Below are 22256 nucleotides of genomic sequence, written 5' to 3'. Positions count from 1 at the left end.
AGCGCCGCATTAGAGAAAAAGCCAAGCACGCCGAGACAGAAAGCCAAGAGCGCCGAGGCAGATGCTAATTTGTTTTGTCAGGGCTACCTGAGGCTTATTACTCTGGCGCCTCTCTTGGCATTGTGGCCACTGCACGTCACGTCAGCGGCCTTTGGGTGTACTACATGCTCCATGCTTGCGGAAAAAGAAGCACGTGTGTAGATGCTGCAGGTAGGTATCTACTTATTCGCTCAACCTTGGGACAATGCTCAGCTCGCTGTTCGCGCCTTTGCCAAAGGAGAATTAGTCAGGTGCAGTCATACGAATGGAATGTGGCTTTGTTTTCTTTTCTTTCTTTCTTTGCTTTGCTTCTCTTCTGTTCTCTCATCATGGTCTTGATTCAGCTCGTTCCGCCCCCAAGTGCCGCGACTGTCCATTAAATATCGTGGCTTCTTCTCTCTCTCTTCTCTTTTTTTTTCCCCCCCAACATCTCGCTTATGGTATTCACTGCTAGTAGCAGCAGCAATACTAGTACCAGCTAGTGGACCAGGGCCCTTTGCTTGCCCTGGATCGAATTGCGATCTAGCTGTGAAATATAGCCTACCAGACCAGGGGCTCTTCCTCATCGTCGGAGAATCGATTGACTGTGTCGTCGGTCGTGCAGACGCGGCCCAGCTCCCTCATTGGCGCCATCACGGACGCTACAAGCGCCGACCACGCCGATGCTGTTTCCTTAAGAAGCATTAGTAGGGCTGGGACCAGGCAATATCATCTGTATTACGGAATGCTCGTGTGCGTGCTCGCAACACGAGCATTGCCAAATCAGTGCTAGTAGTAGTAGGTATCCGACAGCCAACCAACTGATACGTCCCGTCGCATCAAGCAGTCTCGCACTCTGAACGAGTCACACCAATAGGCGGCCTTGAGTGTTCTCGACCCCAAGCATCCATCGCATCCGGCAGGCGGGAATAAGGGCCTGTTTAGTCTGCGTGTGTGCTTTTCGACTCTCTTTCCCGATTAGGGCAAATCGCCTGGGAAGAGAGCGACCAAGGCATACACTATTGAATCCCGACTTTATCGTTATCTACATACCTTGTCATCTACTCACCACTACGTAAATGCTAATTACTATTTCATACCACTCACTTACAGGCAATGACATTTTCACGCGTGTAAAGGCAGCATGTGTTGATTTTACAATACGCAAAGAGATTATCAGCATAGGGCATTCTTCTCCTCCTTACGTAAAGTTCAAAGCATCATCATCTTTGACTATCCCTACGTCCACCAACCAACAGGTGTCAAACTCATCAATCCAGCATTTCCCTCGGGCCCTCAAATATGCCCCCGAGGCCACTTACACAGCCTTCCATCCACCGCCAGTAGCCCGGAAGCAGATATCTTGGCCAGATACTACTAGGGATAAAATGGCAATTCGATTTCCAGCATACCCAATATTTCCCCCCTTCCCCCTTTCGCCAAGACCAGCCATTCAGTCTGGGCACATCCACCAAGCAAGCTATATTGATAATGGAAAAACAAAACAAAACTTCCCCCAATTTGCCAAGACGCCACTATTGCTTGACGCAACATTTACAGTGCAAATTCTTGCGTGGTAGTAAGCTTTTCTCCCTTGCATCATACATGGCCAAGACGGCTTCCTCAGAGCAGGTGGTGGCAGTGCAATTCAAGTCAAAAGTTCAAATCACAAGTTCCCATCTTTTCATGCATGTATCAGTTCTTATTAATCAGACACTCATATTCTTTGCACGATTGCCAAGCAACACGTGGTTTTAGGAAAAAAGGAGACTGGAGGATCAGATAAAATGATCCCAGTAAGCATAAGCTTTTATTCCCACGGGGTAAAGGTTTAAAGAAAAAGCCAAGAAGTTCGAAACGATTCCTCATCAGTGATTTTTTTTTTTTTTTTAACTTCTGTAATATAATGAATAGAAGGCATCATCGTTTATTACCTCGTTTTGCCACCTGTTAACTTCGCTCGTAGCGCAACTTACTGCCTCGTGTAGGAATATGGATATCACAAACATAATAGTGCCTTGGCGACGGGATATTCGCTCGCCAAGCACCTTATCCATTTTTAAACACCTTGTTCCTTCCCGCCCTTCTCTATTTATCATCTCGTTTCTTCCATAATACTAGTACAGGGTAGATGAAGATTATTAGTGTTGTCAAGTTAATATGCTGGTCTTGAAGGATTTCCAACATTGCACAATTTGGCACCCAAGACCCTATCTCCTCTCTCAACAAAACGCACACAAAACACAACACACATGCTATATTTTATAATATAATTACCTTTTATACATGTACGGCCATATTCTTCTCCACAATACAGTCTTGGCCTCTTGTGTTTTAGGTACTCTCCAATTCCATGCTCATGCCCACACTTCGAAACACACCCTCAAGGTCTCGCTCGCCGCCCGATCAACGCCCATGGCGCCCTCACTAGCCACGCTCCTCAATGATCTTCGATGCCATGCGTAAATCGTAGCCGCACTTGTATTGACAACTCAGCGAGCATCTCTAGCATATGCCGGCAAACTAAGAAGGGCTTATTATTATCCAGCCCCAGCGCCCTGCAGAAAGCCACGCATATAAGTGCTGCATAGAAGCGCTTGCCACTAACAACAACACGGTTTATTATCTCTATGCCTCTGCTAGCCGGCATTGTGCGATGCATGGCAAAGACGAAAACTCCCCACCGTTGAGCTACACAGCAGGTAAACCAATAAAATCGATCCTTTACACATACAACGCACAATCACAAACAATTAACATGCCACATGGGAATATCCAAGCTTTGGAGGAAATGATTAATACTTCCATTGTATGATAACCGAGTCTCGTAATGAGACCAGGAAGCTATTTGGTAATGCCAGCCCTCCATTATTTTGAAGATTTTTTTTTGTTTCTTCATCTACCTTCAGTCCATCCTCCTCCTCTGACAGTAGTTTAAAAGAGAGAAGCATTAAAAGCTTTGTCGCCTCTGCTTTCCTCTTGCCTCCTTTCTTCTCTTTTTTTCTGCTTTGCGCGTTATATATAATCTCTTACCTGCCTAAATCATATTGGCTACCAGTCTTCCACAGCCATGATCCCAATCCTATGTCTATAATAACCAACCAGTCCCCTCTCCTCTTGTGCAACATCAAGCAAGGGAGTGTAATAAAAAAAAGCATCTGAAGTGGAGAAGTGTTGCAGATCGAGCCTAAAATGCCGCCTTTGGGCAGCTATAGCAGGTTTGAAATTCCTCCGTGGGTGGTGTTGAAAAAAACCAGGCGCGTTCAGAGAAGCGCTTTATTATAAGGATTTTTGGAGTTTCAAAATAGAATGAAAAACAAAGCTGCGTATGTGCAAGAAAATAAACCGTTATAGAAAAGCCGATGAAGGACATTGTTTCCGGGGGAGGCCATCCAATTGTAGGACAACCTTAAAAGTTTCGTCGTGAGACGAGGGTATAAGAGTTTTCCAGTATGCGGGTTTGTGCCACAAAGCATCAAGACACAATTGTTCGACATGCATGACGGGGCATTAGTTGTCAAAAGCGAGGTAGAAAGAATCCATCAGCGATCAACACTGAGATCGGCCGGTCCATTTTCCCACCTCTTTTGAGAGTTTCATCCAAAGCCCAATATAAGCTAGGGTCGCATTGAGATATGCGAGCTGCCCAAGTGTTTCCCCATCCCTCTAGGTAGGTGGGAACAATAGAATGATTCCCCAAGTTTAGAGGGGGAAAAGCGAGGGGCCAAAACGCAAAAAAAGAAACAATGCCGCGTGCGGAGTATCGAAAGTAAAAGGGTCCAGAAAAAATCAATGCGCGCAGAACAAGCATGTCATCATCAGCATGAAAGGGTTTGATCCGGGACGCCGCCCCGACCATGTGTGACACGTATTCCATGGTCCAGCCAACCAGTCCATCCAGAACCAAGTTAAACCCTCCCACCGCGGAAACCCAAAGAAGCAAAGCCGTAGTACCCACCCAAAGGAAATAAAATAAGCAAAACGCCATGCATGCAGTTGGTAGTATTATACAGAACCTAGTCGAAGAAGGGCTTCGACAGCCTCGCGCTCCTGCGCATCAGAAGTGGCAGGGAACGCAGAATAGTCAATCTTGACTTGGGGGGGATTCGCCACGCCCCTAAAGTTGGAGGGGAAAGTGCGCATCCCGCCGCCAGAGTAAGTGTTGGAGGATAGACCGGGCTCAAACGCGGAAGCCATGTTTGGGTAGGAGTCGGCCCGCAGGGCAGCGGCCCCAACGGCAGCCCAGTCCTCGTCGTCCGTGACGTCCTCTGGGTCATCATTCATAGCGATATCATCATCCGGCGCCTCGGAGCATGAAGCCGACGCAGAGTCATCCATGGACATCTTATCGGCCTCGTGCTCCATCATGGAGATGTCAAAGTGGTCATCGTGGGAGAACTGCACCGATTCGCCGCCGCTGGATCCGGCAGCGTTCAGCCTCGCCCTGCTCAGGCTCAAGCCCCGGCCGCTGGCCCTGGAAATAGGGATTCCAGCGGTGTACGAGGATGGGCCGCTGGGCGGAGTTGCTTGACGAAGTCGGGCAGCTTGTCCACGTCGGCGCGCATCCCATCGTCCCCATCCCACCTTCTCGAAGACCACGTCTCCATCGACTCCTCTGCCTTCGCCCCCGCGTCCTTCCAACGCCCCGACAACTACCCTTCGCGCCTTGGTCGGCGGGATACCAGAGAATCCAGGAACTGATGTGGTAAGATATCCCATGATGTGGCGGATGGCCAGAGGGCCGTGGTTCAGCAGGATCTCTGGCAGGTGGTACTTGGCCAGCATGGAGCTGGTGATGGCGCCTGCCGATTCGAGCGCCGGAGACAGCGATCTCCCGTGGCTGCTGACATTGTCATGGAGGTCCAAGTCAGAGTCGATGGCCTCGAGCTTGGCCTTCTGGAGCTGGGCCTTGAGGCCGTGGGCCGGCAAGGAGGGAGAGATGGAGTTTGGAGGGGTCGGGAGGTCCCGAGATCGTGTCACAGTCATCGCAGGATCGCTCCGAGCCGCTACAGCAGTTAAGTTGTCTCGGCTCAAGGAGGCCTGGGGGATATCACGAGCAGCAGTCGCCAAAGAAGCCATGTTTCTTTCTGATACCGGAATTGCAAGAGATGCTTAGAAGCTCTAAGTCTGCGGCAAGGGACGCGGCTCTGGTCAGTATATGTACTTTCCCCTGGAAAACAGCTGGCGCATGCAAAGAACGGGATCCCCCATAAAAAGGAACAACACAACAGGATGGAAAAGGCATGCAGGCAAGCAGCAAGCAAGCAAGCAAGAGGCGGTGATGCTCCGGCCAGCCGTAATGCAAGTTTTGCTGGCAAAGGGGTTGAGTCACTGCCAGGGGTCGCGGCGGAGTACGTACCAAAAGGAGCAAAATCCAGTGACAGCGGTGTTGACCTTGATGTGCCAGAGCCGGAGTCTGCTGGCAGATGAAGGGCACAGGCGATGGAAAAGGGCTTCGCTGGCAGGGGCTGACGCGACGATCGAGACTGTGACAGCTGATTCCCGATGTGAATCGTTTGCACGGATTTGTGTTGTTGTGATTGCTTTGAGGGAGGAAGGGAAGAAGCGAAGAGGAATCGGCCGGGCGTGATGCGATTATGAAGGCCGTGTGTACTTCGCTTCTGTACTTCGTACATGCGCAGGCACGAAATCCAAGGCGACGTGTGGCAAGGCCGCGATTGCTAGTGCCACGCCCCGGCAACTGCACAGGATGCACTGGCGGTGCTTGACGCTTGCAGCCCTGGGGGGACCTGGAGAGGACCTGGAGGGACCTGCTAAAATCCAAGCCGGGCGCCCCCCCCCTTCTAAAAAAAAACCGGGGCGGCTCTGTTGTTTTAAAGGGAGGGGGTGTGGCGGTAGCGATGCCTGCTGAGCGAGCCTGTGGCTCAGGGCTGCTGGTACTGGGCAGTACTTGCTTGTACCTCCAGCTGGCTGGTTCCCATGACTTCTGGCAAGAGTGGTTAGGGCGTTGACGCACACAATTTCGAAGCCATCCAGTGCTGTTAATATTGCTCCAACTTAGCGGCGTATACAGCCAGTACGTGTGTCCGTGTCTTTCTAGGTACAGTATGAGACGGATGCAGCAGCAGAAAAACAGGAGACCCCCTTCCTTTGTCTTGCTGCCTTGACGAGATTATGATGCACGAATGAATGGATGAAAGGAAGAGCTAAAGCACGGCGCATGTCGGGACAACAAACAACTGGACTGATACGGAGTAGCAGAGACGAGATGTGCCTACCGTATGGGGACTCGGCCCCAGCCTCAGCAGGAATCGGCGCTGATACGCTGCGCGGCACGGCGTCCCGGAGCCCAATGCGACTATCTGTCAAGGCAGGGTGATACTTTGGCGTCGTTCTTTTTGGGGCCAGGCAGGGAAGAGAGAGAGCAAGTGCGCTGTGCGCCAAGCGAGAGGGATTGCTTTTGGTTGGTAATGGAATATGGTGGACGTTTTGCAACTGGAGCCGGTTGAGCGTTGATGCACACGAGTAGATGTAGATGGTGTCTTTGATACGTCTGTATGGGTATGAGGTTGCAGCATGTATAAGGTAATTAATAACTTGCTGGCACAGGAAGATGAACCCACAACGCAATGCTATTAATGGCGCCCAAGAAGGCACAGAGCAGGAAACAGTTGGCAATATACAGGTCTGAGTGTGCACCTACAACATCGGCGATGATTCATATTACACTCATTTCTCTCGTATAAACACTAACGGCGCACCATTCATCAGCGACACCGGAGATCGCATCCTCCCCCAGCGGTACATGCGCGATACCTGCTGCAGACAAACGACATGTCCGCTGACTTCTGCCTTCCTTACATGTACCTGCACCAATACTCGTAATATTGAGCTGACTGCTGCCTCTTCTCTCCTGCATCGCTAAAGCGCCAGACAGGGCTTTGGTTCATGTATTCCTTACATGCCTCTACATGCCAACATGCCTCCTCGTACTGGTACATAGTCTGCCTACATGCCATTCATCTACACACCGTCCAGGTTGACCTTGCCTGGGCAAACCGCCAACGAGTAAGTGAGTCGCATATGCTCCGTCGTAACCATTAGGATAACCCTCTCCAGCCCCGCGGCCAGTCGTCGCGCCATCCTTTTGGCGGGGAGGACTGGTTCGGGCCATTTCGGCCAACAGCCTAGGCAACGTGCAAGGCCAGCGTCCATCTAAGGCCTTGAGACGTTCCTAAACATTACCGTGGAGCTACAGAGGACCCATCCCCTGGCCCGAGTCTGGGGAACCAGCTAGCGCGCACATTCATCGCGGGCAGGCTCTCATTCGACGATATCAGAACCTCATCCCCGTCCAACAAACCCGGTGGTTTGCGCCGCGAGCGATGGTTTGGGCAACTCGGCAATTGTCGTTGACGATTCTGTTTTGTGAGAGGGCACAGAATTAACTTGTGAAATGTTGATTCAGAGGACGTAACAGCAACTCAGCGCGCAGCTATTGCCGACAAGGTACCTGCTCCAAGACGCCCCGCCAGGCGGATGATTCCTACTCTACTCCATACCCAGCATCAAAGCACGGCTTCGCACGTCAGCAGACAGCGTCATGATATGATACAGCATAGCAGTATGGCATCTGACCGGCCCCATCATGACATGCTGCGTACGCACAAACCAGAATATCACAAAGCCCTGATTCTAGGGCTTTGTCCCCGGGTGTAGGCGAGAGCAACCTGCGCCAATTTCCATCGCGATAAGCATCAACAACCCCGTCGCGGGAAATCGACATCGCGCGCCAACAAACAGCCTCCTCTGTAGTGAGCGGGGGCGTGCCGTTAGCTGGCCAGGCTAGAGTAGCTCGAGGCTCCGTCTCTGTCGGCTTTGGTGAGGAACCGTCCGTCTAGTACGGAGTCGAATCCACATCAAACCATCGTGCCATGACGCTGAAAGAAAGACCACGGAGAGCCGTGGGCAGACCCGATAGCCCGAGTGGGCAGGCTAGGAAGCCGAAGCGTTGAAACAAGGCCGCCTCTCCCCCCGCCGCCGTGGGATAGCCTGGAGAAGCTACGAAGCGCACTTACTCGCGTGTCAAACCGTCTCAGCTCTCCCGCGGCGCAAACGAGTTCATGCCGCCAATGCACAAAACACGGCTAATGGGCAAAGTAGCAAAGCTGCTGGCTACTTCATGCGCGAGAGAGATCCGACGTCGTGCACTGCAGAGCGCGCATCCGTATCCGCGAAAGGGGGCGTTCACTTGACTTACACGCCCAATGCTCGGCGCCAACTTTGACGGCGCGCACACCCAACAGAAACGCCAGCCCAATATGCCGTCCCAAATCCCATACATGAACATCCTAAATGCGCCTTTTACCAAGGCCCAAGGCAGCCAATCGGGGCAGCCCGACGGCGCAGATGGTCGGATTGACGGGATGCGCTGCGACAAGCAAGCAAATCAGCCGATCTGATCTTCACCAAGGAGCCCACAAATCAAGTCAAGTTGGACGCGAAGAAATTCACCAGTCTCAAATCACTGCGTGTGTGACCTCTGTATCAATCACCGGACCAGGCGGGAGCAATTTATGGAACCAAGCAACTGCCGTACCTGTCCGTACCTACGTCTATGTATATGTATATGTGCGGATGCGTGGGATAGATCAATACTGGGCATCCATGGGTGTATGTAGAAAAAGACGTATGCGCGGTAATACCAAGGGGCCATGTTCCATGACCGTTGTAAATGGTTCGCAGGACATTATGCGGCGGCGGACTCTGTTTCAACCCGTCACCGAGTTGTTTGCAGACATATCCAAGATGAGCTGCCACTGAACACCAGCGAGTGACCTTATCGCATCTCCCATTCCCCCCAAGTTCGCATACTGTACTCGATACTGTGTCTTGTCACAGCCAGGCATTCTCCTCTTCCCTGCCAGCGCCTCTTAAACGAGGGAATGCTGTGCAACCATCACGTTGCGCTCAATAGATAAGCTGATTGGCAACCCCCGTCCAGGCAAGTCGCTCTCTCGCAAAGCCCCATGTGACCCCCCATCCGGCCAGATATTGGTTGTGTATGTGGTATCTGGGTGAATTAGCGACGAGTTAGCAGTGGTGTTAGTTGAGCCACGGGCTCAGTTCAGAGGTGTGGTGTGGAGGCGTGTCAGCCACGCCGAAACTTGGACCCGCGGGCATTTTCTCGAAAACGGATCCATTTAGCGATAAGAGCGATTTAGTATCTCATCCACTTTTTTTTTTCATCCCACATGCATTGTAATTATTGGAATTTGAGGGCTAAAGCCCCCATTTCCGTATAACGAATTCCCCCTTGTGTGGAGTTATTTTACTTGTGCTGAAAAGTAGTCTTCTTTTCGGGAAATGACGTACAGATGAACAGGTACGACGACGGTTTTCCTTTAGTGATCGGCGGCTACGCTGTGCAATAAGCACACACCCCTCCTCCTCCTGGATGGTGTCGCCCATGAGAACCTTGGTAGGTTCTAAAATTGAAAATGGCATCTATTTATATGTATATGGCCTAGTGTCGATAGGGAGAAGCGTAGATGACGCGCTGCCGTGTCAAAGCAAGGAAATGGAATACCTATTTTCATTTTTTGTGCGCGGCATCATGATGGGGAATAGGGTTTGTATACCCCCCCTGAATTATCGAGATCGAGAATTGTAATGTACATCGAACGAGTTATATGGTAAAAGGGGCTGTTAGTATGTATATGGCATTACCCTACCCAAAGAAAAAAAGGACATGCTCGCCATGCAATGAAATAAGACTTGTAAGCTATATGAGTCATGACAACTATGCTCCTCCTGGCCTCTGGCCAAAGACAAACTCGCGGCACGCCTAGATATTATATGTAAACGTTATTAAACAGTTATACTTCCAAAGAGCATTGGTTTTTTTTTGTTTTTGCTTACCTGCTTAAGGACTCCCACTTGTTCTTGTGACTGCAAAAACACCTGCTTGTACTGCGCAATACTCCGGTCGAGAACTGCCCGGCGCGTCGTGCTCCCCTCACCAATGGCCTTCATCTGAAGCTCCATTTCCTTGCGCAGAAACGGCTTGCCAAGGCTCATTTCGAAGCTCATCCGGTCGAAGCCCAGGATAAGGGCTACGCCAAGCTGCGTTGGCACGAAGACCTTGAGTCCACTTCCTCGTCCCCCTCCTCTTGCTGAGCCGCCTCCTGCTCCGCGGCCTCGACCTCCTCTTCCTCGACCGCGGCCCCCGCCTCGTGCAGCCGGGGCTCCATTTGCTTCTTCGTCGTCTCCTCCTTGTTCGGCTGCGTCGTTTCCCCTCGTTATTGTTGCTACGTATTCTCGGTCCTGGATCTTTTGTATGTGCTCCGCCATTGTGGCATCGGTTCCGATGCCGTTGGCGTCCATGAGCGCAATCAGGTCTGCTTCGGTAAGATAGTTTGGCGCTGACGTCTTGCCTTCTGTCATCATCGCCTCTGTGGGCTCGAATTGTTCCCCAACAGTAAATTTCGGTAACTCAGTGGTATTGTTCCAGTTTTCGTACACGTAGACGTCCAAATAATTCCTTTCAAGTACAATGACTCCTCTTGTACTGAAAAACTCGTCTCCAAACTGTAGCTCAATGTCGGTTGCCATTCCTTTGGCATCCTCGGAGCAGCACGCAAGAAACCGACGCGTTACATACTCGTATAAGCGTCCTTCGTCGTAGGTCAATGCAGATGGAGCTACATGCGCAATAGGATGGATGGGCGGATGGGCCTTGTCGTCGTGTTTTCCCTCCCTTGGTTGTTGGAAGCCGCCGTTGACGAGTCCCTGGGCAAAAGGACCCCAACGTTGGTCTGTAGTCTGTTTTTGAACGAGAGCTCTCAGATTCATGCCCTTGTCGAAACGATCGGTTTCTGTTCTCGGATAGCTGATGAATCCCTTGTTGTAGAGGCCTTCTGCTATTGTCATGGCCTGCTGACCAGACATTCGCAGTAAACGAGTCGCTGCCTTTTGAAGCTCAACAGTGGTGAGAGGCAATGGCTTGAATTTTCGAGTCGGCTTTTCTTGCACCTTTGTGACCTTTGCTTTCTTTGCGTCGAGACATCTCTCGTATAGTAATACAGTTGTCATTCTGTCAAAGAGACGATTCCTAGCCCAGGAAAAGCGAACTTGCTTCCCCTCTTTGTTATGTGTCAACGAGATGCCCCAGAACGGCTCAGGGACGAAATTCTTGACGCGAAAATATCGGTCCACCACAAATCCCAGAGTTGGAAATTGACAAGACCCTATGCAGCTGCTTTAGCCCCAAGATCATAGATATTATTATGATGGATAGGGATAGGGAGAGGGATGGATGTCGGCTATTACCATAACTCAGAACCAGATCTGCCAGAGGTCCACCTAGATGCTTAAGGTTATTTGTTATGAATCGCGTAAACGCGTATCCAATTCGAAGGTCCAGCTCGATTCTTGCTGAAACGGCATTGACTTGCTTCTCGTCCAATTCGACAAGTCGTCTGGCTGCTGATAACACATGTCTAAGAAGCAAAGCGTTAGCATACGTCATGTCAACATTGATGGCGTTTCACGAATGCTTACGCTCGTTCCACATTGCTGAATCTGGCACGCTTCACTTGGATCGCAGCGTTGCCCACTTTTGCTGCGTCGACAATCTCCTGTCCGATATGTTCTCCTTCTCGATCACAATCAGTCCATATGACCAGCAGACGAGCATATTTAGCTTGGTCTGCTATATTCTTGGCGATGTCTTTTTTATCCTGTTCAATGGTCAGTATTTATAACCCGTTTCACAGTACTGGCATTACCCACATCATGGACATTCTTCACAATTGGTGCCGTGAAGAGCGATTCTGGGGGCGGGTGACTCCAGTTGTTGTACTCGTTGGTGAACTCAACATTGGTGAGATGACCCGTAACGCAGGTCATGGTGACGGATGAGCTTCCCCATGGCTGGCCAAAGTCAAAATCAAACGAGTAATTCTTGATAAACTTGTTCCGCGTGTTATGCTGGCGTTGCCTTTGCGTTAGTCTAGTCCATAAAAATCACGGCAGAGCAGCGGTTCTTGGAGCTACAATGTACGCACTGTTGAAAAGGATCCTCCAGAGAGATGGCCGGCCACGGCCTTGGAGATGGATGGCTTCTCAGCCACGCATAGGACTCTCATATCTCTAAGCCTGGGACGCGAATCGTTGAAAAGACGAGGCTGGTGAATCTCATACACTCTACTCGAGATCCACGTCTCTCTTCAATTTTTTTTCACGCCCCCTAAAGGCGGCTGCACATCAACCCCGCCTGCCGTCTATAGGTCACCGATATATCAAGCTTGTCTCGGATACCATTCTGTGCAATTCCTGCCCAAGCTGTCGACAGGACGAGGCTGATTCTCGACGGCTGCGCGCTCAGAGCAATAGCAGAGGCTAAGATTTTACTGGCCATGCATGTACATTCGCCTCTGTTACACGTAGCCCCGCCACCCGCTAGCTTCCTGCTGCCTGAGCTCTGCGTGGCGGCGTCTAGCACTGAAGTTTGAGGCAACGCGCGCTGAAACACGACGCTAACCCGCGCCTCGATCAGCAGCAACGGACGCTGCTGAAGAAATCGGACGACGAGCTAGAAATCAACGGCGGCCCGGCCCCTTTATTGGTCCGCCGCACTCACAACCTTCATACATGCGCTGGAAAGCCATTCCGCGAGAAACTGTAATACCATCCGCGCGCCATGGCCAGCTATATAAAGTCAATGACGGGGGCGGTCCCCGCGCTCGACAAGCTGCTCACCTCGTTCAACATCTGGAAAGCTCCCGCAATGGTGCTGCCGCAGGTGAAATCTCTGCACGAGTGCGTCGACTACGCAAAGGTGGTTGAGCCCTTCATACCGCACTTCTACGAGCTGCCCTACAAGATATGGGCCAACATTGACAGCCTCGAGGGCCTGAGGTCGGTCTATGTCACGACAAACCCGTTGATTTCTGGGTTTGCCATTGCCCTTGTCTTTGGGTTTCTTACTTTGATCGCGTCCGAGATCAACCGCAACTACTCTCAGGTCGACCGATTGTGGAGCATCTTGCCTAACCTCTTTGTTGTCCACATCACGGTATGGGCTCGTCTGGCTGGACTGCCGCATGATCGAGTGGACTTGATTGCCGTGTATACCACGATCTGGAGTGTAAGACCGAGTCACTCTTCAGGCTTCCATGTCTCACATAGTGAATCAAGAAATCTTGCTGACATCAAGACTTGTTTCAGATTCGACTGACGTACAACTACTGGAGGCGCGGCGGCTACAGCATTGGCTCAGAAGACTACAGATGGTACAGACGCTCTCCCTTCCCCCTCTCTCTCACCAAATGACGCAAGGAGAATTAATTTTTTTTTAATAGGATGATTGTCAAGGCGAAGCTCAACTCAATCGTTTGGTTCATCTTCAACGTTACCTTCATCTCATTTTTCCAGTGCATTCTCCTTTATCTCTTCTCTTGCGTACCAGCGTACGTCATCTTGCTTTCATCCCAGTTGGAACCTGGGGTTCAACTAGTTGATCTGGTCTTTTTCGGCGCCGAGATTCTTCTGGTTTTGAGCGAATGGATAAGCGATGGCCAGCAATGGGGTATGCAAATCTCATATCCAGTCTTCACCAAAGTAGTACCCCTTCCGCTAACATGCTGGTAGCATACCAAACCGCCAAATACAAGTATAAGGATACTGGAGAGCTCACCCGAGGATATACGCCAGCTGAGCTAGAACGGGGCTTCGTCGCGAAAGGCCTCTGGGCGTACAGCCGACACCCCAATTTCTTTGCTGAGCAATCTATTTGGTTTATCCTCTACTCATGGAGCTGTTTTGCCGCCAACACTCCGTACAGCTGGGCCGGCACCGGTGCTGTTCTCCTTGTTTTGCTCTTCCAAGGCTCCACCAATCTCACTGAGAAAATCACCGCCGGAAAATACCCAGAGTACGAGGCATACCAGAAGCACGTTGGCATGTTCATTCCCAAGACGCTTGCCCCTTACAGGACCCCTACTACAAGAGTCCTCAGGTCGAGCGATCTGGTCAAGCGTGCAGAGCAGAAGCAAGCAGAGAAGCAAAAGACCAAGAAGAAGCAGGGCTGAAATGGACAAGTAATGCACGCAGTCATGTATATTCCTCAAATCTAATGGCCTTGCTCTATCAGCGTAATTTATAAGAGAGGGAGTTTTACGAGATTATGGTTCACTATGTCATTCATGAAAATTTCGTTTCGGAGGGCAACTCTGAATAGTTGATTTAGGATATTCTTTTTTTGTCTATCATATCATACCTGGTCTAAAAGAAGTCTAATCTAGAGTCTAGTCTAAATGATTTTATGCACCATGAAGAAGATCACCCAATTTATCAGCATAGTAAGCCGGCACGGCGATTGCGTCCTCGCAATCCCAGTCCTTTTTCTGATGGACACCCGTCAATACATGGAGTGTTCCTCCAAGCTTTCCCTCAATGCCAAACTTGATGTCTGTGTTTAGTCTGTCTCCAACCATGCAGGTCTTGGCGCGGTCCAGCTGAAACTTGCCCTCGACGGCGTCCATCATAGCCTGGCTTGGCTTTCCGAGAACCGTGGGCTGCTCGCCAAGGGCGTAGGCAAGGGGGATCATGCACGATCCGGCGCCGAGGAAGAACTCGTGGTGCATGGGCAGAGTAGAATCCGCATTCGTAGCCAGGAAGACTGCGCCGCGCCTAACATAGTGGAAGCCGAGCGCAATCTTCAAGTAGTTGATGTGGAAATCCAGACCGCACAGGACAACGCCAACTTCGGGATCCAGCATCGAGCCGTTGGCAATGTTCTCAAAGTCAGCCGGCGTAATGTCTCTCCTGAAGCTGGCGTCTGTTCCGCCGATGAATGGGATGCCCTCCGAGGCCAGCTCCACCTCCATGCCTGATTCGCCGATTGCAAAGACCTTGTTCTTACCGGGAGGCAGCTTGAGGATGCGGTTGATGTAGATGGCGGCGGAGTAGGAGGAGCCAAAGACATCTTCGGCCTCACAGGGGATGTTCAGTTTGGCGAGCTTCTTGACATAGTCTTCCCGTGACTTTGTGGAGTTGTTTGTTACGAATACAAGTCTCTTGCCTGTGAGCGGTGAGGTGAGTCTCAGTATATCAGTTTTCGGGTCTCTCTCGGCATCCAAACCTTTTGACTTGAGAAATGCAATTGTCTCAGGGACGCCCTCGTATGCATGGTCTCCGTTCCACAATACACCTATTTTGTGTGAGGTTTTGCTTAAATCTTGAAGAAAAAATATGAATCCGCTAACCATCGCAGTCGAACAAGAAAGTCTATGGTTTTTGTGAGTGAGTTTTCATGGGGCGTAGGTCCGAAGCAAAAGATAAAAATCACTCACGTCAAATTTATCAATGAACTCCTTGATCCCGGCACTGTCGCCGGTGAGGTATTTCGGCGCTGCAGCCATTTTGTCTCTATTCAGTTTATGATGATGAAGAACTGAATCTAAACGAGAAACCTGCCTCAATTAAACAGTCTTCAGCCGAGCGGTGAATAGGCTCTTAATAATGAGTCAGGATGTCGTTTTCTTGGTACGGTGTAAGATTATGCTTAGTCAGTAGCATTAGAACTGCAAATCTACGCCATAATACCTACTAGAATAAGCTGCAGCGTTGTATCCAAGAGGATCGTTGTAACGCTATTTTTAGTTAGTAAAGAAGGATTTTCACCATTCAATCAGCTTACTTCTACGAGCACGGGTGAGATTCGATTGCATTCTGTAGTCTCGACGATTTTTGATAGATGATTGTAGGGTAGGCAGCTGAAGCCTTCGCGACGTCGGAGGCAAAAAATATCGGCGCCGGACGACGTCATAGTAGGGGCAGCCTTCTTTGACAATAGGACGCCACAAAGATGGCGTTTTTCTGTGGCACAAAACAACGAACCGTGCAAGAAGCTCAACTCCAACAATCAACCTCGGTTTAGACGGGCACGAAAATCCGGGGATTCTTTTTGATTCCGGGCACTATTCCGGGTAATTGACTCGGAGCCTAACATTGCTCGTTTATACGGAGTACATACATGTAGTCTCCTCTGTCGTTGGGCGATGGTCGAGCGGGCGCGTGTATGGAGCAAATGGAGCCCTATGCCAATGAATGTGATCGTGGGGGTATTTCTGTGTAATGGATATTTCACCATCGAGATCACAATCCGCTGAAGATAATTAGAGTGCGTTATTAGACGGCCGCAGGATGTATTGCGGCCTTACTGGCATTCATACATGCAATGATGGACGCTGGAAGCATGGATATTCCGTCACGGGAGTAGGCAGCATCCGACGAAGACTACATTTACATAAGATGTAGCGGCTGCATGTATTCTTTGAACGGAGTCTGAAGTCTCAATGTATATTTGGATATGCATTCGTCACCCTGGGAGGCCTTAAGCCAGTAAGCCGACAATTAGACATCAACAGAAGCCTGAAAGCATGTCTGCATGCAGCATTGGGTGTATGAGCATCCCAGCCTCTTGGAATACCGAAACTTGATGGCCATTTTGAGTATCCGCGACGTAACGTGTTTACCGGCCGAGGACAGTGGGCTGCTTTGTCTCGTATACAGCTGCGCCGCTGAAAAGCACAACACTGCTCCTTTTACATCTCATGATGTTTCTATCTTTGGTGCAAGCTACTTGATGGTCAAAAAGGAGACTCGTATTGCAGCAAGACAGCACCAGTACTAGGTATAGGTATATGTGATGTTCGAGGTCACGCACTATACAAGGGTCAAACAGTCCGAGTTTCGATGCCGTGCTGTTGTCGGCAAAGCATCTCTAGTGCATTGGCCGATCGCTGTACTCCGTAGCCGATACAAATTGAAAGGACCCTGGATACTGATGAATAAGGCAAGGCGCGACCGAATTATGGATCCCGAGCGGCGCCAGCCCGGCCGAACCGAAGAAAAAACCCTGCCAGACAGGAGATAAGACGGCGTTTTGCCTGTAGGTCACAACAAGACAGTGGCTTTTTTAAGAGACATTCGCAATAAAATCCGCCGGAGCCACGGGAAGAAACACCAAGTTGGGCCCGAACAAAGCGTCTATCCGTGGCCCATGACGTAGTGGCTTAGCACGCGTGCCAAATATCGCTTAGGTCCCCAAAGGCTTAATCAGACAGCAAGACTCATCCAGCCTGATGGCGGAGACACTTGCTGCATGCATTGTAAAATGGGCTATACTAGAGACTGGAGCTTGACTCATGAGCTCTGAGAGGCTACGATAAAGCACCGAGAAAAAATAGAATAAAAATAGGAGCTTCCCAGCGAACTAAGACAAAAAAAAAAAAAAAAAAAATCTTGCCAACTACAAATACTTGCTACACTCCCACCTCTTCAGCCTCTGGAAACCTATTGAACTCGACGAGGCATACTTACATTCGCTACTACTTCGCACAATAACTCTGTATTCCTAGCGACGAAAGCCAGCGTCTTACCTGGAACATTACTTCCCGTCTTTTACGAGTCGCAAGACACCTTGACAGTATCCATGGATACCAAGTCGCCAAACCCTCGCTTGACTACCGAGTCACTCAGTCTTTCCAGCAGCAATTTTTCAACTCCCTCTGCTTCAGTCGTCTCAACACCTACATTAGAGGCCCGTGAGTTTATCGGCGGCGTCCCACCCAAAGTCTCGGCAAACCCACTGCCACCCCTTTTGCGAGAGTATCCTCAGCCCGCCAAGGACATCGACGTGGAGGAGGCTCTTGAACGCCAGCCCGGGAGATGGAGCCTCCAGGGCCAGATGAAAGCAAACCAAAAGAGGGCACAGATTGCTGCATCCCGACCCGACGACAAGGAGCAGAAGACAAGGGACTTTGAGGCGGCCAAGCGAGAACTGCTGGCCTTTCACGAGGGCACGCTGCAGAAGACTACTGGCAGGAAATGAATGGCGATGGCGATGGCGATGGTTACACTGACGAATTCATGTCCACTTTGCAATGTTTGGTTCATATTTGCGTGGCGCAACGGTTGGCGGGATATTATACCCATAGAGAGTTTCCGACAGGCTACTGCGGGATAGATCATCAGCAGGCTAGAGATATTTTTTGGGTTTATCAAATTGAATTCTTATGAATGTGCACCCTGGGGCGTTGATTTGTATTGCAAAACTAGCGACAATCCTTTTTCTACTGTACTTGAGTGGAGTTGGGTGCGAGAGTGGCTCAGGTCTACTCCAATGAGCAATCATAGCAATAGTGATAGATATTCGACGACATCTGCAGTGGCATGATACCATTGCTTTTTTACTGGAGGCGACCAGCCAGGGTGAAGCCATAGGCCAAAGTAGCGAAGAAGCTGGTCAGGTTGAGGGTCGCAGTGACACCGTGCAGCATATCAAACTTGCGGTTCAGGGCCTGCATTTCAGCCGAGGCACCCTCCTTCTCGAACCACTCCTTTCCGTCTCGCTTGGCTGTTGGGCAGGGACTAATATCAGCTTTGGGCTCTAAAGACCACTTGTGAAGCAGCATTGGGATGGAATGGTATGAGAATTACCTTGTCCACAGCGGTCCTTCTCGACCTGGAGAGTAGCAGGGAAGGCCACAAAGAGGTTGACGATGCTGCTGACAAAGGTGGCCGCAATGGGCACCAAGGTACCCCACCGGAGCGAAGGCGCAAGAAGGCCGCTAATGCCGCTTTGGGTGAGCGAGTTTCCGGGATATGTCAGAGCAAGGGCAGCAGTGCCAGCGGCTTGCACGCCAAAGTAGTAGGGCCAGAGCTTAATCAGGACAGTTGAGAAGGTTTGAATATCGACCGAGCGGATCATAATGACAGTCGTGACAAAGGTCTGCAGTGGCGGAGTGTAAGCAATTGCACGGGTTTAGCGGTCCAAGAAAGCACAATTAAAAAAAAAGAGAGGCGAAGGCCATCTCTTCCTAACATACGTGAAAGAAAGTTGTTCCCAGGACGGTGCCGTAGCTGCGTCGTTGAGCGCCGGAGCCTAGCGTTAGCTCATCATGCACTTGGGCAAGAATCCGAGATCGAGCACCCACGATATGATGTGGAACGGGGCCACAGAAGCAATAATTGAACCAGCCATTGTTGCTTTTCTCCCAGAGAGAACCAGATACCACGACCGATGAAAGGAGTAAAATACCTCAGGCTGAGGTGATACGCGGGTCCAACATTCTTATGTGTTTGACCCTCTGACAGCCGAATCCTACCTTGCCTGACATGCATGCAGGTGTCCCCGGTCAGACCACGTGACATCGCGATACCTGCGCGTTTGTACTCCACCAACGGCCTCGTCTGCCTAAAGCTTGAGCGAGGGGCGGGCCTATCAGCCATTGCTATAAAAAAAGGGCTGGTTGTTGTGTGGAATGACATAGAAGACGAATTGATGAATATTCCCTTTTCCTTCTTTTCTCTCTTCTTCCCCCTTTTCTGTCTCCAATTGAAGCAAGAACGCTGACCTTGGCCAAGATGGCAGACAAGGAAGCCACCGTTTTTATCATTGACCTCGGCGCGTCCATGAAAGCTGTCCATGGAGCGCGGAAAGAGTCTGACCTCGATTGGAGCATGAGCTATGTATGGGATAAGATCTGTAATGTTGTGGCCTCGAACCGCAAGACGTTGTGTGTTGGCGTTGTGGGACTCAGAACCGACGAGACCAACCACACTCTGGCGGAGGATGGCTACGATAACATCTCCATCTTGCAGCCGCTGGGCCCAATGTCCATGTCCAGCCTGAAATCTCTCCAGACGAAGATAAAGCCGAGCAAGACTACTCAAGGCGACGCCATATCGGCCATTGTGATTGCAGTCGATATGATTGACACCTACACCAAGAAGAATAAGTGGAAGCGGCAGATATATCTCATTACAGACGGCCAAGGCGAGATAGACCCAGACGATATTAGTGACATTGCACGGAAAATCAAGGACTCAAATATTGAGTTGACTGTCCTGTGAGTTGAAAAAGCATTTCATGGCCAAGCCCTTTTGCAATTTTAGTGCTGACCATCATACAAGGGGCGTCGACTTTGATGCCCCCGACTACGGCTATAAAGAAGAAGATAAGCCATCAGTTAAGGTATTAAAGATACTATCGTCGTTATGCTAAATTGCTATTTACGTTCATATCTAACATCTAGATTAGAAACAAAATGAGGCGACTTTAAAAGAACTCGTGGACGGCTGTGGTGAAGACGCTAGATTCGCCTCCATTGTCGAAGCTATTGATGATATGAATGAGCCACGAGCCAAATCAGTCAAGCCATACAAGACATACGACGGTCCCCTGACTCTGGGAGACCCGAAGAATGCCCCCGCAGTTGTTGAAATCCGCGTTGAAAGATATTTTAAAACTCATCTCGCCAGGCCGGTAACAGCCAGTACTGTGGTAGTCAAAGAGGAGCAAGCTGGGCCTTCGCAGGCGGCTGATGATGAGCAGATGGACGGGGTAGAGCTCACAGCTGTTAAACAGACCAGAACGTACAAAGTCAATGACCCAGATGCCCCCGGCGGCAAGCGTGATGTTGAGTTTGAATCTCTAGCGAAGGGATACGAATACGGCAGGACGGCCGTGCACATTAGCGAATCTGATCATAATATTACCAAGTTACAGACGCAGAAAAGCTTCAAGATCATTGGCTTCATACCTAAAGAAAAGGTAATGAATTAATTTTCCGTGTCTGGCCGTGCTTCTGCTGACTATTATCCAGTATGAGCCGCTCCTTAATCTCGGCGAATCCTGTGTTACTATTGCGGCCAAGTACGATGAGAGATCGGAACTGGCATTCAGCTCTCTAGTATGGGCGTTGTCAGAGCTTGATTCTTACGCTGTGGCTCGTCTGGTGACAAAAGACGAGAAGGATCCTATAATGGTGCTATTGATGCCTTATATGGAGCCTAATTATGTCTGTCTATACGACGTACCTCTACCATTTGCAGAGGATGTCAGATCGTACCAGTTCCCTCCTCTAGACAGAGTTGTTACTGTTAGCGGCCAAACAATTACCAAGCATCGTCTGTTACCATCAGATGAACTCAACCAGGCAATGAGCGATTATGTGGATGCCATGGATATTTCCAACTATGGCATTGACCAAGACGGGTAAGCATGGACTGTTGTTGTGGGTGTTCTGGTCTGCTAATTTACCTCGTTTTATAAGAGAGCCAGCCGAGTATGCTACCATTGATGAGATATATAACCCTGCAATACACCGCATCAATCATGCAATCAAGCAGCGGGCGGTCTATCCGGAGAAACCCGTGCCAGAAATACCACCTGTTTTGCTCAGATTCGCAGCACCTCCCACAGAACTAGTAGAGACTATACAGGCTACGATTGATTCTCTAATTAAAGCTGCAGACGTGAAGAAAGGCGAGCATACATTTCCCCCTCTATTCTTAAGATTTTACTCGCTAATATATCCGCAGTGCCACCCAAAGCTAAAGGTAAACGCCAGAGAGAAACTGTTAAACCCATCTCTGGCCTGGACGTGGACGCTCTGTTGGGAGGAGAGAAGAAGGGATCAATCAGCCCTGAGAATGCAATTCCCGATTTCAAACGAGCTCTGAACTCATCAGAAGAAGTCGAACAGATTGCTGATGCGACAAAACAAATGGGAGCAATTGTGCAATCTCTCATCACGGATAGCTTTGGAGACAACAAATACGCACAGGCAATGGAGAGTATCGGTGTAATGAGGGAGGAGCTTGCAAATCTAGAAGAACCCGGCCAGTACAACGACTTTGTGCGTGACTTGAAGAAGAATTTGCTCTCTGGAACTCTGGGTGGCGATCGGCGGGATTTCTGGTTCAAGATGCGATGGGCAAAATTGGGATTGATCAACCAGAGCCAGTCAGAGGCGTCTACGGTTACTCTGGAAGAGGCAGATGAGGTGAGTAGTGCAACTTACTGCCAGTCTGCGTAACCATTGTTTGCTAATTCGTGGGACAGTTCTACAAGTCGAGATGAAGCGCGACGACCGGAAGTGTCATTTCTTTTATGTTTCACAGGCACAGGATAAATTTGGCATCATATAGGCAGGTGATGTGTCGAAGGCCGCAAATATGTTTTTGTAAAGGGAGAGGGAGAAACACTTGTATTCTATGATTATGATGAAGGTTAGATGGAAGAGCAGTAAAGAGGGCTTATATTGCCTCCTGGCTGCAATAATGCAACGGCCTGTTTATTGTTTTAGCTGGCACTACGCCCGGCCTCAAATCGTACAACCACCGCCATGTAATGACTATATTTTGAGCATTTGAGATTTTGAGCATTTGTAAATTTTTTTTTCTAAATTGACGATATCGACCAC

At 50.0% G+C, this 22256-nt stretch overlaps 9 protein-coding genes across 10 annotated transcripts; 5 read left to right on the top strand and 4 right to left on the bottom strand.

Moving 5' to 3' along the window:
- Positions 1-1097: 1097 nt before the first annotated feature.
- On the top strand, positions 1098-1598 carry TrAFT101_004141 (uncharacterized protein; the record flags this gene model as incomplete). The annotated part of the gene is made up of 1 exon (XM_024903006.2): positions 1098-1598. The coding sequence occupies one exon, from the start codon at positions 1098-1100 to the stop codon at positions 1596-1598; it is 501 nt and encodes a 166-aa protein (XP_024766081.1).
- Positions 1599-2786: 1188 nt separating this feature from the next.
- Positions 2787-5608, bottom strand: TrAFT101_004140 (uncharacterized protein). The gene is made up of 2 exons (XM_024905734.2): positions 5378-5608; positions 2787-5145 (listed from the first exon to the last, which is right to left on the bottom strand). Exon 2 carries the CDS (start codon positions 5095-5097, stop codon positions 4024-4026), a length of 1074 nt encoding a protein of 357 aa, XP_024766082.1. The 5' UTR covers positions 5098-5145; positions 5378-5608; the 3' UTR covers positions 2787-4023.
- A 984-nt stretch (positions 5609-6592) lies between these two features.
- Positions 6593-7198, top strand: TrAFT101_004139 (uncharacterized protein; the record flags this gene model as incomplete). Its single annotated transcript, XM_066127081.1, has 3 exons — positions 6593-6664; positions 6983-7047; positions 7099-7198. 3 exons carry the CDS (start codon positions 6593-6595, stop codon positions 7196-7198), a joined length of 237 nt encoding a protein of 78 aa, XP_065983189.1.
- Positions 7199-7862: 664 nt separating this feature from the next.
- TrAFT101_004138 (uncharacterized protein) lies at positions 7863-12391 on the bottom strand. The gene is made up of 8 exons (XM_066127080.1): positions 12048-12391; positions 11773-11970; positions 11542-11720; positions 11311-11480; positions 9901-11228; positions 9355-9826; positions 8494-9294; positions 7863-8410 (listed from the first exon to the last, which is right to left on the bottom strand). The coding sequence occupies exons 1-6, from the start codon at positions 12126-12128 to the stop codon at positions 9782-9784; spliced, it is 2001 nt and encodes a 666-aa protein (XP_065983188.1). The 5' UTR covers positions 12129-12391; the 3' UTR covers positions 7863-8410; positions 8494-9294; positions 9355-9781.
- A 252-nt stretch (positions 12392-12643) lies between these two features.
- On the top strand, positions 12644-14327 carry TrAFT101_004137 (uncharacterized protein). Its single transcript, XM_024898602.2, has 4 exons — positions 12644-13129; positions 13210-13274; positions 13344-13570; positions 13633-14327. Exons 1-4 carry the CDS (start codon positions 12683-12685, stop codon positions 14070-14072), a joined length of 1179 nt encoding a protein of 392 aa, XP_024766085.2. The 5' UTR covers positions 12644-12682; the 3' UTR covers positions 14073-14327.
- Positions 14202-15826, bottom strand: TrAFT101_004136 (uncharacterized protein). 2 transcript variants are annotated; one of them, XM_024909245.2, is made up of 5 exons: positions 15683-15826; positions 15336-15635; positions 15249-15270; positions 15125-15193; positions 14202-15064 (listed from the first exon to the last, which is right to left on the bottom strand). In XM_024909245.2, exons 2-5 carry the CDS (start codon positions 15402-15404, stop codon positions 14304-14306), a joined length of 921 nt encoding a protein of 306 aa, XP_024766086.1. In that variant the 5' UTR covers positions 15405-15635; positions 15683-15826; the 3' UTR covers positions 14202-14303. The 2 variants fall into 2 exon arrangements, with proteins under 2 accessions (XP_024766086.1, XP_065983187.1); XM_066127079.1 differs by lacking the exon at positions 15683-15826 and having other exon boundaries at positions 15125-15270; positions 15336-15658.
- Positions 15827-17267: 1441 nt separating this feature from the next.
- On the top strand, positions 17268-18116 carry TrAFT101_004135 (uncharacterized protein). The gene has a single exon (XM_024898963.2). The coding sequence runs from the start codon at positions 17480-17482 to the stop codon at positions 17876-17878; it is 399 nt and encodes a 132-aa protein (XP_024766087.1). The 5' UTR covers positions 17268-17479; the 3' UTR covers positions 17879-18116.
- TrAFT101_004134 (uncharacterized protein) lies at positions 18041-19091 on the bottom strand. The gene is made up of 4 exons (XM_024906126.2): positions 18984-19091; positions 18876-18909; positions 18487-18778; positions 18041-18403 (listed from the first exon to the last, which is right to left on the bottom strand). Exons 1-4 carry the CDS (start codon positions 19028-19030, stop codon positions 18237-18239), a joined length of 540 nt encoding a protein of 179 aa, XP_024766088.1. The 5' UTR covers positions 19031-19091; the 3' UTR covers positions 18041-18236.
- Positions 19092-19266: 175 nt separating this feature from the next.
- Positions 19267-22253, top strand: TrAFT101_004133 (uncharacterized protein). The gene is made up of 7 exons (XM_024904810.2): positions 19267-19898; positions 19963-20023; positions 20090-20602; positions 20655-21046; positions 21105-21316; positions 21373-21836; positions 21896-22253. Exons 1-7 carry the CDS (start codon positions 19414-19416, stop codon positions 21911-21913), a joined length of 2145 nt encoding a protein of 714 aa, XP_024766089.1. The 5' UTR covers positions 19267-19413; the 3' UTR covers positions 21914-22253.
- Positions 22254-22256: the final 3 nt, after the last annotated feature.

Source organism: Trichoderma asperellum, chromosome 2 (genome assembly GCF_020647865.1).
Source record: "Trichoderma asperellum chromosome 2, complete sequence".
In the NCBI taxonomy this organism is placed as follows: Eukaryota; Fungi; Ascomycota; class Sordariomycetes; order Hypocreales; family Hypocreaceae; genus Trichoderma; species Trichoderma asperellum.
The sequence above is the reverse complement of the archived record's forward strand: the minus strand, read 5'-3'. Positions and strand labels throughout refer to the sequence as shown.

Coding starts and splice junctions, on each gene's coding strand:
- TrAFT101_004140 (XM_024905734.2), bottom strand. CDS start 5,097: ATGGCTTCTTTGGCGACTGCTGCTCGTGATATCCCCCAGGCCTCCTTG.
- TrAFT101_004138 (XM_066127080.1), bottom strand. CDS start 12,128: ATGAGAGTCCTATGCGTGGCTGAGAAGCCATCCATCTCCAAGGCCGTG. Junction 11,481..11,541: donor TTCAGCAATGTGGAACGAGC/GTAAGCATTCGT, acceptor TTTGCTTCTTAG/ACATGTGTTATCAGCAGCCA. Junction 11,229..11,310: donor AGATCTGGTTCTGAGTTATG/GTAATAGCCGAC, acceptor GCAGCTGCATAG/GGTCTTGTCAATTTCCAACT.
- TrAFT101_004137 (XM_024898602.2), top strand. CDS start 12,683: ATGGCCAGCTATATAAAGTCAATGACGGGGGCGGTCCCCGCGCTCGAC. Junction 13,130..13,209: donor TGTATACCACGATCTGGAGT/GTAAGACCGAGT, acceptor GACTTGTTTCAG/ATTCGACTGACGTACAACTA. Junction 13,571..13,632: donor AAGCGATGGCCAGCAATGGG/GTATGCAAATCT, acceptor ACATGCTGGTAG/CATACCAAACCGCCAAATAC.
- TrAFT101_004136 (XM_024909245.2), bottom strand. CDS start 15,404: ATGGCTGCAGCGCCGAAATACCTCACCGGCGACAGTGCCGGGATCAAG. Junction 15,194..15,248: donor TTTCTTGTTCGACTGCGATG/GTTAGCGGATTC, acceptor CACACAAAATAG/GTGTATTGTGGAACGGAGAC. Junction 15,065..15,124: donor TGCATTTCTCAAGTCAAAAG/GTTTGGATGCCG, acceptor CACCGCTCACAG/GCAAGAGACTTGTATTCGTA.
- TrAFT101_004135 (XM_024898963.2), top strand. CDS start 17,480: ATGGATACCAAGTCGCCAAACCCTCGCTTGACTACCGAGTCACTCAGT.
- TrAFT101_004134 (XM_024906126.2), bottom strand. CDS start 19,030: ATGGCTGGTTCAATTATTGCTTCTGTGGCCCCGTTCCACATCATATC. Junction 18,779..18,875: donor TGGGAACAACTTTCTTTCAC/GTATGTTAGGAA, acceptor CCGCCACTGCAG/ACCTTTGTCACGACTGTCAT. Junction 18,404..18,486: donor GAAGGACCGCTGTGGACAAG/GTAATTCTCATA, acceptor CCTGCCCAACAG/CCAAGCGAGACGGAAAGGAG.
- TrAFT101_004133 (XM_024904810.2), top strand. CDS start 19,414: ATGGCAGACAAGGAAGCCACCGTTTTTATCATTGACCTCGGCGCGTCC. Junction 20,024..20,089: donor AAGATAAGCCATCAGTTAAG/GTATTAAAGATA, acceptor CATCTAGATTAG/AAACAAAATGAGGCGACTTT. Junction 21,317..21,372: donor AGCTGCAGACGTGAAGAAAG/GCGAGCATACAT, acceptor ATATATCCGCAG/TGCCACCCAAAGCTAAAGGT.